Raw genomic sequence first — 12,694 nt, forward strand, 5'->3', positions numbered from 1 at the left:
GTCCCCACTAGTGACTGAGGGAGGAGCTTCTGGTTGTTGTGCTACCATACCTTTTTAATAATAATAATAATAATAATAATAATAATAATAAACATTATGCCGCATACATATTAAAATAAAAAAAAGGTATCACCTGACAGGCAGAAACACAATAGTCTGACATTGATTTATAACTTGAAATCTTCAACAAAAGCTCAGGACTAGACCAGGAAAAATAAGAACATGCAAATGATTTGGCCTTTGCGTTGCAATCTGACCTGATGTGTGTGTATAAACACATGTCCACGTTGCTGGACAGTATAACAAAAGGACATATGTGGCTGTGTAAAAGCTTGAGTGAATGAGCTGTCTGATGAGCAGCTCTCGGGTTTCTCTAATATCTCTACCACATTGCGACGCGCCTCCTCCTTTAACCCGCGCAGCCCGGGGGGCGAAATTATTTCAAGATGTCGACTCTCCATCGGCCACTGCCAGAGCGAAGCCCCCACTCCCCACCCATTTTACCCCTGCAAGTAATGCAATACTCAGGCAATACTATAGGCTATCACTCGTTAGTGCTTTCCCAATATGATTCGCAGGGATTTACCTCTCCTATAAAGTGTCCCGCGCAAGTGTGCGGGACAACACAATAACAAACATTTCAGTGTTCGTTTTCACCCCTTCAAATACACCTGAGCTGTCTTGTTAAATTATTCCAAACCTATATATGCATTATTAATTGTCCCTTTGGGGAAAAGTTGTTCTGCGCCAAGCGTTGCCGGGGAAACCAATGAAATGCTACATTTCACTCCAGTCGAGAGGAGGAAAAATAAGAGAGGCTCGAGCGGGAACTCACAAGAGTACGCTTCATAAAAACGTCACCATCTAAAGGCGTCCCATATAGGGGGGGTTATATTTGTAAAATATGGAGGAAAAGTAAAACGGCTCACAGATGGTTTTCACTCCATCTAAATCCAAAGTGCTATTTCAGCTGCATTGAGTGGAACAGCGCTGATGCCGTTTAAATGAGCCAGATAAAGTCCTGCAGGGGAGTTTAGTTTAGTCAGACTTTTTTTTCCCCTGGGCGTAAATTGAAGAGGAAAACGGATTTTGTCCTTCTCGATGTGTGTGTGTTTTTTAATTACTTTTACACAACTGAATAATAGGGAATAAACCATGCACGATGTTGCCCATAAATGTTAATTGGCAAATCAATTACGCCTTTGCTTGAGTGTGTCCCAAATAAAAAGGCAGACCCTTCTCCCCAAACACAACACAACTGTTGACATGAGTGAGTTAAATGAAATTGGAGCTGCAATTATCAGCTTAACAGAGTTTCCTGTCATGTTGGAAAATTAGACCTGCTACAAGTGCACTGGGCTTCGACACCCCAAATCCCCCCCCCCCCCCCCACCAAAATCATTACGCATTTCCTCCAGAGGGCCGACTCCACAAATGCGTTGCAATTACAGCCTCGGCGCGTTTACGGCGCTGCGGTCCGTAAACACACCACAAGCCAAGTATTTTGTTTAAGATGGGGATGGTGGGCGGGGGCGTATTTTTTGGGGTACGGAAATAAACAACGGGCTGAAAAACACAAACAGAACGAGATACTTGTGGCGCTCGTGTGTGCACGCTGGCAGGGAGGGGGCGCCAAGACAATACTTTCACAACTCCAACTCCTTTGTGCGTGTGTCTATTGCTGCCCCCCCCCCCCCCCAACCCAGCCACCACCCATCCTCCCCCACCCACCGCGCTGTCTGGTCCATCAGCTGTAAGCAGCACAGGTCTTGTCTCCGTCTTTCCCACACTAACTCCTTCTCCCTCAATATTGTTCGTCCAAACAGCAGCCCCCAGCAGCCAACTTTGCCGGCAGCAGCGGGAAGCAGCCCAGTAGTGGTGGGTCTCTACGAACCAGGCTGGTACCCGCCGACCCCTGCCCTCTCATTAGTGGGACGTGGAGCAGCGGAGTACCGTGCTCCCCAGGTCATGTTACATATGGCTTGCAGTCTGCTGCGCCGCATTAAATGTCAGCTTTGAAAGCATCTGAAAGTTCAGAGGTCAGTGTTTTTAATAAGGCCAGGGTTCTGGAGGAGTTTCCCCGCTCGCCCCCCTCGCCCCCCTTGCAAGTATGTTACATTGCATATGGGCAAAATAGAGTATATACGGGATGGTCAGATTTTCTATCATGAAGGATGTGATTAAATGTGAACATGTGAACCTCATGACGCAACAACGGTGCTCTCTTCCGTTTGCATTTATAGGCTTTTTCAACCGAGAATGAGTTGGGTTTTTTTTCTCGTCCTCTGCGTGAGAGTCAGCCTTTGGCTCCTGCTTGCTCGCTGCAAAAGGGATATTGTTCTGGCCTACAACAAAGCTGTTTTCACCCTCTTCAATATTGCAGGAGGACTGGGGGGGGGGCGGGGGGTTCACCCGATACCTAACAATCAGCTAATCCACTGCCCATGGCGACGAGGTCACCTGTGCGCAGGTAACTTTATCCCGGGCCTCGCCCTCCCTTCCTGCTCGGCTCACCCATTTGTCTCGCTGCCTGTGCTCCAACAATGAGCACAGACAAATAGCCTCTGTTTATGTGCACCGCCAGCTAGATCACATCCAATTCCTCGGGCCCGAATGTCAATAATCCACCGCAGACACACTGCGGATAAAGTCGAATCCCTCGTTGTTTGTCCTCTTGTCAAATGTGGCCTCTTTCTTATCTCTCTGCGCTGGTTTGGTCGGGAGCCCACAGAGTGAGGACACACATTTGGTGGGAATTTGTGCATTTCCAGAGAATCCCCTCAAGCCATGTGAGGAGTTCAGGCTCTCTGCGGATTGAGCCTCAGTGTCTTTGAGTGACAGCGCCTTAGATTCAGTCCTCCGCATGTCGGTCGGGAGCAGAGAGGAGGAGGATCGGTTGGGGGTCGGGGGGGGGGGGGGTTTGGCCTTCGCCCAGGGAAGGGCCGTTGGATCGGACTGGGCTATGTGGAGCTGTAGACCCCCCACCCCAAAAGGCTTTACCTCTGGAAATCTCATTGCTGTTTATTTGAATTACAGGGGCTGAGATGAGAAAAGGAGGGCTAATGAAGTCCAGGTTGCCAGGCATGTGCAAACGATCACTTGCAGAGAGCGCAAGCGGCAGCGGGCTGGCTGGATTAGAGCACGCTAGTTTCCCCCCTCATCCTCACAGTTTGGCTATTCAAATGTTGGGGAGACATGTGCTTTGTGTCTTTTGTCTATGTCATAAAGCTTTGCGCGGACATGTGTCGCTCCGACAGAGGTCAAAAGCGACCCGCTGTTTTTTTTTTGCTTTGTTTCTTTTGCAAGGATCAAAATTGCCTTTCACTCTTTTTATAAATATAGACTTTTATTGCAGAGGTTTAGAAAAATACATTCACATAATTTCAGATAACAAACTTATAGTTCAAACTAAGTTTAAAAAAAAACAAAAAACACATTTGCCCATCACTCACTTCTTGTATTAGAAGTTAAAGCACTGAGAAATTGGTAGAATTTCACGATGAGTCCGATAACAAAAAAAAAAAGCAAAGTTCGATGCACTCAAGACATTGAGTTGAATGCCGTGAGTTGGCCGTAAGGCTGAAATGTGCTATTATGGTCGTTCACGTATATGACGGGGAGAATGTGTTCTCCCGTGGTTGAAAAAAAAAAGTACCTGACCCACTTGACAAATGGCCTCCACATTCTCTTGTCTTTTCCTAATCTGACACCCAACAAATATTCCAGTGACAGCAGTTGGTGGAGGCGGTGGAAAATCTCACAATCTGAGGTCTTGCCTTCAGATTGCACAGCTTCCTTTCAGTGTTATTCACAATGTAAAAAGAAACAGACCAAAAAAAAAAAAAATGTCCCTAACCTTATGACAAAGAGAAATCATTGCAACCTCTCTCTGTTTCCCCAAAAATACTTTTGTTCCTGATCCATTTGGGAAGCATACGTATTCGCGTCGGGAATCGCCGACATTTGTAGAGGCACGTTCAAACGAAACACAGTAAAGCATAGCATCTTCGCACCTATTGAACGTCGCCGCAGCGTTTTGAGCAACGTACGGACGAGACGTGAACTCCTCAATGTGACCTTTTCATTCATTCAATTGACGACAAGGCTTGAAGATTGCTCTCGCTCGTGTGCATTTGTTGAGGCCTGTCAAAATCAACAGTGCGAAGCCCGTATAATGTCGTGATGGTAGTGCAAATGCCCCCCCCCCCAAAAAAAAAGGTACATTCATCTTTGAAACTCCCGAGGCAATTTAAGGTGCTTACTGAAGGGCACTTTGTCCGAAATGAGCAGCTTTGTGTGTTGGATGTCATATTGTCCATACATGTGCAAAGTCCTTCAGTAAAACTGTCCCACTTCCACCGACTCGCTCCCCCTCTTCCCCCGATGAATGACCTTTTTGGTTTGACCCAGATGACGCATTTAGTTTGGAGGAACGTCCTGGTCATGTGACTTGCGGCATGCCAGCACCTGCTTCGGCAAATCAAGTCCACTCAACAGGAAGTAGCAGGTGTTGCCTGTAAAACTGCACTTTTAAACACGGCTCAAACAACATTCGCCGACTGCTGCGATGAGTCGTTGTGACATTTCGTGTGAAAGAACACGGCTCCTTTTTAAACGTGGTTAATCGTTATTTTTGTTGCATAAATGTCCAGACCCGCTAATAGGCCTTCGGTCTTAAATTAGTGCATTGTAGGAGTCAACACAGTATTGTCAAATAATTTAACAGATAAAAGAAATGAATGATTAAAAAAAATCGAACACACACACACACACACACGCACGCACACACAAAAGATTATCACCGCTCGCATGGATAGGAGTGCTTCTGCTTTAAGGTTAAAGGTCAGCCATGTCTTCATCCATCTGCACTGTCTGTAGTTTGGCTAGCTCCTTCCCCTCCACAGGCTCCATGTCGCCGCACATGGCCCGCACCATGTCAGTCACGCCCGCCGACCCCGTGTTGTCCACCTTGTTCTCTGACAGGCTCATGTACTCGTTGTCAATGCAGGGGCCCATCAGGTGCGGCGGCTGGGCCGCCCGGACCTCGTGCCCCCCGAGGTACTCGGCGGGCCGGAGGTGGTGACCGCTCGGGTTCGTTTGGGCCATAAGCGGCGTGCTGACGGTGAGCGTGGTGTACACTTCGGGGCCGGATGAGGTGGCGGCGCCGGCGGAGACCGGAGCTTGGCTGGATGGCGCCTCTTCCGAGCTGGCCGTCGAGTAGCCCATCTGCCCGCTCGGGTCCAGGTGGAGCCCGTGGTGGTATGAGGAGTAGCCGCCTCCCTCCAGAGGCTCCTTCTTGATGGGCGACTGGGTGACGTTGCTCATATTGTAGAGGACGGTGCTGTGATGCAGGGACGTCATGGACAGCTTGTCCTGCTGCTGAAAGGAATCGTCGCTGGACGAGCTCACCGCGGCGTCGTTCAGAGCTATTGTACCTGCGGCCAGACAACGACACATCAATACCGACGTCGCCTATGGTGCACAACAGTGAATCCACTCTCGCTTATTCGTAATGTTTGATTGAGAGGCCTCGGCCTCAAGGCGGCTGTTGTGCCTCTCGCACGCGTTGCGTTGTTGTAGCTCGCGTCTGTGGAGCCTCAACGGCAAGCTGCGCTCTCTGTTTTTGCTTTCAATTCCCCCTGCCGCGGATTCTCTGCTCAATGTCAAAGTAAGTGCTGTAATGGCATATTCGCCGTTCCCTCTTAGTGCAATTCATGGCCTCTGATTGCCTGAACCATGTTTTCTCTACTCCCCGGCTCTGAAGATCAAGAGCGCCACGATGATGAGTGATTGGTGACTTGTTTTTATTCATCGCTGGCATTTTCAAAGGAAGATTCTCTCTATGTTTGCGGGAGCCGGTGTTTCTTTTCCACACTCTTGTGTTTTGCGCAGCATAAACCAGTTGAAATACATCCAAGAATATAGTCGCTCAGAGCGGAAAATGAATCTGCAGATTTGCACTTGAATATTTAAAAAGGGCAAAAAGATGTCCTAAGATCGATGTCATGCATTTCATCTCAGTATGTCGACTAAAGTACAATATTATCCAAGTGTGTGACGTACAGTTGAAAATCACATCATTTTTCACAGAGCCTACCTTGTGCGATTGAAGAGGAAGAGGACGAGGAGGAGAGCTGCAGGGGAGGAAGGCCCACATCGCTGTTAAGCAGCGAGCTTCCATCACTGTCAGACACGCCGCTGGGTACCTGCACCAGGCTGTAGCCCCCCAGCGAGGAGCTGAAGGTCAGCACGGAGGAGCCCCCGTTTTGGGCGGCCATGGAGTGAACCCCCTCCAGCTTCACGGGCCCTCCGTTCACACAGCCCGAGTAGGGCGAGGCGTACTGCAGGGCCGAGTCCTCAGCAGAGCCACCCAGTCCTTTCTCCTGCATGTCCTCTCCGGAGCCTCCCAGCAGCACCGCCCCGGACGGCCTCAGAGAGTTGAACGCCAGAGGCTGGATGCCCAAATTGAGCCCGTTGAAGAGGATGTTCCCAGGTGAGTGCAGGTAAGACGAGCCGCCGTTGTGAAACGTCGCCGAGGAGGTGCTGTTGGTGCCCAGACTTCCGTTGTAGAGCCCCCCACTGTTGGATGCAGCAGGCATTTTGATGTCCCCGATTTGCTGGATGACTACCCCACTGTCCAGAGGCCCTGTTTGAATTGGAAGTGTCCCATGAGTGATAACACCATCTGAGGAGTTGGAGAGGGGCCTGGGTGACAATTCTTCTTGACCTTTGGTGGACTCATCCTCTGTGCTGTGGTTGCCATCAGATTCACTGGGGGACACAAGATGGGACACAGGTAATAATATATAGCAGGTCAGAAAATAAATACAAATATAAAGTACAAATATTAAACCGTTTTTGTAAGATACATTTCAAAACCTTTTTTTTTTTTTTTTCAAATGTAATTTTCCTTGCCGTTCACGTGTCGAGTCGACGTGAGTCACATTTGTTGTGTTATGAGGCTATACACAGCTTTGAAGAGCAGCCTGCTCTTGGGAATGTATTGCCCTCTTGTCTCATGGAGAGACGACCAGCGTCAACAAGCGTGCAACCATTTGGCGCAATAAATTCTGGTGTGATAAAAACAGCCAGCAGTGCTGGTAATGGTGGTGGGACACAAAACAAATGGCTTCAGATGTTCTCCGGCCTTTACTCGGAATGTAACCCCTCACTTTACAACTCAATTTAAAGTCTCCGTATGCCTCGGTTTTATGTTTTTAAAAAAAGCCATTTGTATATGCAATGTAGTTTGTTTATTTAATTTCATAGCCTGCTGTCTTAAGATTGATTCTAACAGCTGCACCCCCACCCACCAAAGGGGAAAAACTCCCTTAAACCACCCCCCACCCCTATACTATTACTGCTCCAGCAGTACAAATGTGGCTTCCACTGAATATAAACGTTATATTTTATTTTAGCAGGTGGCCATCTTTTGTGTGTTTGTGTGCGTGTGCTATTGTGAGAGAGGCAAAAGAGGTCTTTCTCTCACACACAGGCACACACACACACGCACACAGAAAGAGCCACATGAAAGGAGGCAGACATTCGGTCATTAAATAATAACATTGTTGACTCTCGGTCTCCACATGCATGCACGCGCACCTATGTTTGAGAAATGATGAATTATTAAATTAAACGCGCCTCATTAAAGTCGACCCCCCCCAACTCCTTAAGTCACTAATTCAAAGTGTGTGTATGAGCGTTATAGTTGGTTTCCACGCCACACTTGAAACCGGATCTGAATGGCAACCAGTTCATATTTCAAAACAGTACAAACGTGCTCCACCTTAAACGTATATAGTACTTCTTTTCGTGACTTATGACGTCGAGTGTCATACATCACACAGTGAGGCAGAATTTGTGAATTGAAGGTGCTCCACATGGCCTCACCTTTTGGACTGGGCCTCGGACGGGTTTCTGTCCCTCTGCCTCCTGTTCTTGAACCAATTGCTGACCTGGGTCAATGAGAGTCCCGTAATCTTGGCGAGATTGCGCTTCTCGGCCGGAGAGGGGTACCGGTTCTGGTTGTACAGGTCCTTCAGCGCGTTCCGTGACCTCTCCTTGAAGCAATACACCGTTTCCTCGCCGTCCCAAATAGTCCTGGGGAGAGGGTACTTTCTCCGGATCCTGTACTTGTCCACGGCGCCCAGGGGTCTCCCCCGCGCCTTCTCCGCTTCTGTGTAGCGAGCCTTGTACCACAGATCCTGCAGGAAAGTGTGGTTGGACGGGCTGAAGCTGTGGTTCTCCAGAATACTGTAGAGCTCCTGATAGCGAGCCTGGTGGAAGGCGACGAGGGCTTGCGCTTTCAGGATGCTTTCGTTGCCGCGCAGCAGGTCGCTCTGGGGCAGGGACCAAAGGAAACGGGCCAGGCGGTCCACGTTGCCCCCCTGCTGCAGAGCCTCGCACACGCACGCCACTTGCTCCGGGGAGAAGGCCAGCGAGGAGGCGGCGCTCACCAGCAGCTCCGTGCGCACCGCGTCCGCGTTGGGCGCCGCTCGCTCCATGGACAATTCGGCCGCCTCCAGCGCCACAAGCTTGATGCACTCCCGCTTGTCCGCCTCCTTCACATTTTCCCTCTTGATGTCATTTGCTCGTGTGACTTCTCCGGCTGAAGAAGAAGACATTTTCTTTTTTTCCTTTTTTTTTTTTGCTCAAGGCTTCCCTGGTCGAGTCACTCCTCCTCCCAGCTCGATCAGGTTACCTCCTCGCCATGCGAAGGCGATCGGATATCTGACAGCAGCTGTAAGTAGATACTTCTCCCTCTCCCTCTCTCCCTCTCGCCTCCCAACGTGACTTTTTACTCCACGCCGACTGCAAGTGGAAGGAGACACGCTGAGGTCTATGCGCGGCACAGCCACTCTATTGGCCGCCGAGGGCCTCGCGGAGGGGCGGAGCGACGGGGAAACGGAGGACTCGAATGTTTGCTTTTCAGCTGTCAGTCATGCAACCTCCGCTGTTCTGTAGTCCCAACAGCGAGCTCACCTGTACTGTGCAGTCTGTGCAAAGTGAGCACTTCCACGAGCGTGGGAATGAGTTTGCGAACAGGTGCCAGGCTTCTTTTTTTTTCTTCTCAATCTTGCACAAGCCAGCAAGCAACTGTGCGCGTATTTACTACAAACTGGGGAGTTCCTGCGGTCAAGTTAGTTGTAGAAATGTAAGAATTGATTTTATATAGAACTTGTGTAAAAAGACTGGTAAGATTCCAAGTGCGGATTCAAGGCAGAATCTGAAATAAGTACATAAGTAGGCCTATAGTTAATTTTTACTGACAATAGCCAATGAACATTAGCGGTTTGACATCCAACCTACTGTATTAGCTGATAGTTTGGGGAACCTATGCCTTACACCCACCAATTCGTTGTATTTTTTTTTAATTCAATGCTTATTTGCGCCCCCTCCCGCCACCGCCCAAAAGGGGGACTTTTCGGGGGAAATATTCATGGCAATTGTGTGTCAAGTACACGCAAATTTTTGCTATTTGCGGTCAGGCCCGGTCCCTTTGTACCCCACAAATACTGGCGGTCGCATCAACTGCACTCAAACTTAGCACAAATGACAAATAAATAAATAAATGCTATACACAAAATTAAACGTGTTCCCAGCTTTGATAAGGTTATGAACTGGTTAAAAAAAAAAATAGCCAACAGAAACTGAAAAACACGAATTATCTTTTTTGTTTCTCTCCAGATACTTCACTTCACTCGCTCACTTCATTGAATACACCGACACAAGCCAATTTGACCAAGAGTGAATTAACTTTATATATAAATGTACAAACAGTTCTACAAAATACTAAAGTTACATTTGCATTGGCGCAGTTAATATAAGTGTACCATTATATTTATTATTGTTGTTGTACAATTGCCATGAATCATTCTTGTATATCAAATATTTTACCCCTTTGATGTAGCTGACTAAGGTCACCAAATTAGAAAGAAAATATCAGTATGACGAGTGCACAAAAGCCACAGCTACAAAAAATCAATTGTGAAAAAAAATATATGATATAATTGTATGATAAATATAATATATAATTATAATATAAACATAATTATAAAATATATTCAAAGTTGTTTAGTCTGTCGACATTTTGTTTATGATGGAATTGTAATGGGATGTCTGATTGTTATTACGTATATATTTTTTGTTCCCATTCATTGTTATATTGACTGAGGAAATGTTATTAATTGTGAAATTGAATAATCTGTCAATAAATAAAGAAATAAAAAAAAAATCTATTGTGTATTGTCACACTGGACTGAGTAAATATTAATAAAGTAAATATATACATGAGCCATTAAAAAGATAGTAATTAGAATGCGTTTGTATTATTGCAGTGTTGCAAGTGCTATTAATAAACGCCATAATTGTGCAACTATTCATTTTCTATGCGCCCGAATGGGACAAAAACACCCGTTGTAACGTTTCAATATCACTTTAACAAATAATGTCTTTGGGACTGTAAAACGATATAACAACAAGAACCGTGTCAAAATACAGTGTTAGAACAGTTTTGTCAAGCCCTTCAGCGATTTCAAAACTGAGAGGAAAGAGGAATCTTTAATACTCGTTTCCGGTCGGACCTTATCCGATGAAACACAAGAGCCACCCGCCGGAAATGTGAACAGTGAAGCTGCAAGTTGTTGCTATTTTTCCTCTTTATCTTCATCACTTTGCGGTTGCAGAGGAACGAAATGGATGACCAAAGCTGTCCGAGATGCAAAACGACCAAATACAGGAACCCTTCGCTCAAGCTGATGGTGAACGTGTGTGGGCACACGCTGTGAGTATTTACACTTTGACTACATAGACTGAACAACACATTTGCTGTACTGTACTGTATTGTACTGTACTGTACTGTACTGCAGTCGTCACATAACCCACACTCATCAATACACAAAGCATCTACTTTCAAGTAAATATATATAACCAGTTTGGCGTGTTTACTTTTTAAACAAAACACGAAGAAATGATAGTGTTAGCGTCTGCTAGTATTTGACATAGCTAGTGCAAAAGAAACAGGCATTTGGAGTCGTGTGCAGTGATGTGAACGACGCCGCTGATTTGTTTTATGGTGAATAATGATAAGCACAATAGTCGTTCACTTAGTGAGTCTTGTGACAATGACAAAACATGGACAAGACATTACAAAGTACCGAGGGGAGCGTGACAGTGTTACAGCATGAGCAGTTTGGGTTCAGTGTCTTGCTGAAGGATATCAGCAGTACTAATCAAAGCAAACCGCCATCACATTCACTTAACAATCTATCTCGATTTCAGTATGATTGTATAGCAGATATTTTAGTCTGATCATCCAATAACCATCACACAAAGACTCTATATACCATCCTACCACAACATTATGACCAAAATATTCCAAATGAAATGTTGACAGTTTTGTTTCTTGAAAATGTGCATTTTTTGCCTTTATGCCGATACCTTAGGGACTGCCTGTATTGTGCAAAGAAAATGTTCCTTTGTTTTGAATTGACACTATGTTAGGTGTTAATTTAACAGTACATAATGTTTATTATTGTGGTTGTAGCCAACAGTGGTGTACAACTGTACTGCATCATAACGGCAGGTGTGTCGTAGTATTTTGGTTACCCCAATTAGTTAAATGAGATTAAATGAGCAACTTCCGGCACTAAAACCTGTTTGCAAGGCACTTTTCAAGATATAACCTTGTCAACTGTGTATCAGCCTTTCCATTTGATTAAAGAGGGCACGAAGCAACAATAGCGGCAGCCTGACGAGAACATCTTTTCAACCCCTGTACTATTTATTTATTGACTGCCCCATCAGGAAGTGGCCTTGCATTGTCATCAGGTCAGCCTCAGTATAATCTGGCTGCACAACCGCACAGAGAAAATTAAAAGGAATCTGCAATGTAGCAATTTAAGTCGTTCCACTGCTGGGTCACCTTGGTTGTAAGGTAGACTCGCCACACACCAAGCGACACGGCATAAATTGGCTGAACTGTTCTGCAACAAGTGTTCATAAGTGGCTGACCATTGGGCACTGGTTTTTGCAGCGATTACAAATAGAAAATGCCAATGAATGGTGTCGCAACATCACAGATGTAACGGACAACTAAAAATGCTACGTCCAACATTCCGGTTAGAAGCTAGATTCGGCCGGCCGCTGCCATTGCAGGCTCACGGAAACAATTAAGTTTGTAACTTGAGGTTCCACTGTATTTTTAATCGTTATTGTATAAAAACAAACATTGGGACTTTCAGTCTTGAACAAGATTAGAATCGTTTTGGAATTTTGACTTTTAAAGTTGGTTTTCGTTTTGTTTTGACTTGTTTTGTTGAATTCAGTTAGTTTTAATTCGTTTTTAGAGCAGGTTTGTTATTTTTTTATTGTTTTTTATTTGTTTCGAAAAGTCTGTATTTGTTTTAGTCTTCGGTTTTTAATTAAGTTAATCATATGGAGTGTTTGTAGAGTAAAAGATAAAAAGAAGTCACTATGTGTAATAAAGTAAATTAAACTACAATTCTCAAATGGTATTTGACTTTCCTTCTCCTGTACGGACATACAGCAATACCAAAATAAATATGTACAGTATAGATATTTTTAAATGATGCTCTAAAGCTTATTTATGATATTAATTGACAAAGACAAAAATAAAGAATTTTTTTTGCTATTATAATAGTTGGTTTTAGTTACTTTTATAAACAGCTTTTCC

The 12,694-nt window shown here is 45.6% G+C and overlaps 2 protein-coding genes across 2 annotated transcripts in view; one reads left to right on the forward strand and one right to left on the reverse strand.

The window, feature by feature from the left end:
- Positions 1 to 3,319: 3,319 nt before the first annotated feature.
- Positions 3,320 to 10,780, reverse strand: six4a (SIX homeobox 4a). Its single transcript, XM_086048716.1, has 3 exons — positions 7,891 to 10,780; positions 6,098 to 6,771; positions 3,320 to 5,435 (listed from the first exon to the last, which is right to left on the reverse strand). Exons 1-3 carry the CDS (start codon positions 8,622 to 8,624, stop codon positions 4,837 to 4,839), a joined length of 2,007 nt encoding a protein of 668 aa, XP_085904842.1. The 5' UTR covers positions 8,625 to 10,780; the 3' UTR covers positions 3,320 to 4,836.
- Positions 10,567 to 12,694, forward strand: part of mnat1 (MNAT1 component of CDK activating kinase) — a 38,171-nt gene continuing 36,043 nt past the window's right edge. The window contains exon 1 of the mRNA XM_086048725.1: positions 10,567 to 10,783. Coding sequence (XP_085904851.1) covers positions 10,695 to 10,783 — 89 coding nt within the window. The 5' untranslated portion in view covers positions 10,567 to 10,694. The remainder of the gene's footprint in view (positions 10,784 to 12,694) is intronic.

Source organism: Filicampus tigris, chromosome 13 (genome assembly GCF_054856515.1).
Source record: "Filicampus tigris isolate MCC_2025a chromosome 13, RoL_Ftig_1.0, whole genome shotgun sequence".
In the NCBI taxonomy this organism is placed as follows: Eukaryota; Metazoa; Chordata; class Actinopteri; order Syngnathiformes; family Syngnathidae; genus Filicampus; species Filicampus tigris.

Bases quoted from the DNA above. Each gene is read 5' to 3' on its own strand.
- six4a (XM_086048716.1), bottom strand. From the start codon at position 8,624: ATGTCTTCTTCTTCAGCCGGAGAAGTCACACGAGCAAATGACATCAAG. The intron at 6,772-7,890 runs GTGAGGCCATGT...TGTGTCCCCCAG, and splicing joins TCCGAGGCCCAGTCCAAAAG to TGAATCTGATGGCAACCACA. The intron at 5,436-6,097 runs GTAGGCTCTGTG...GTCTGGCCGCAG, and splicing joins TTCCTCTTCAATCGCACAAG to GTACAATAGCTCTGAACGAC.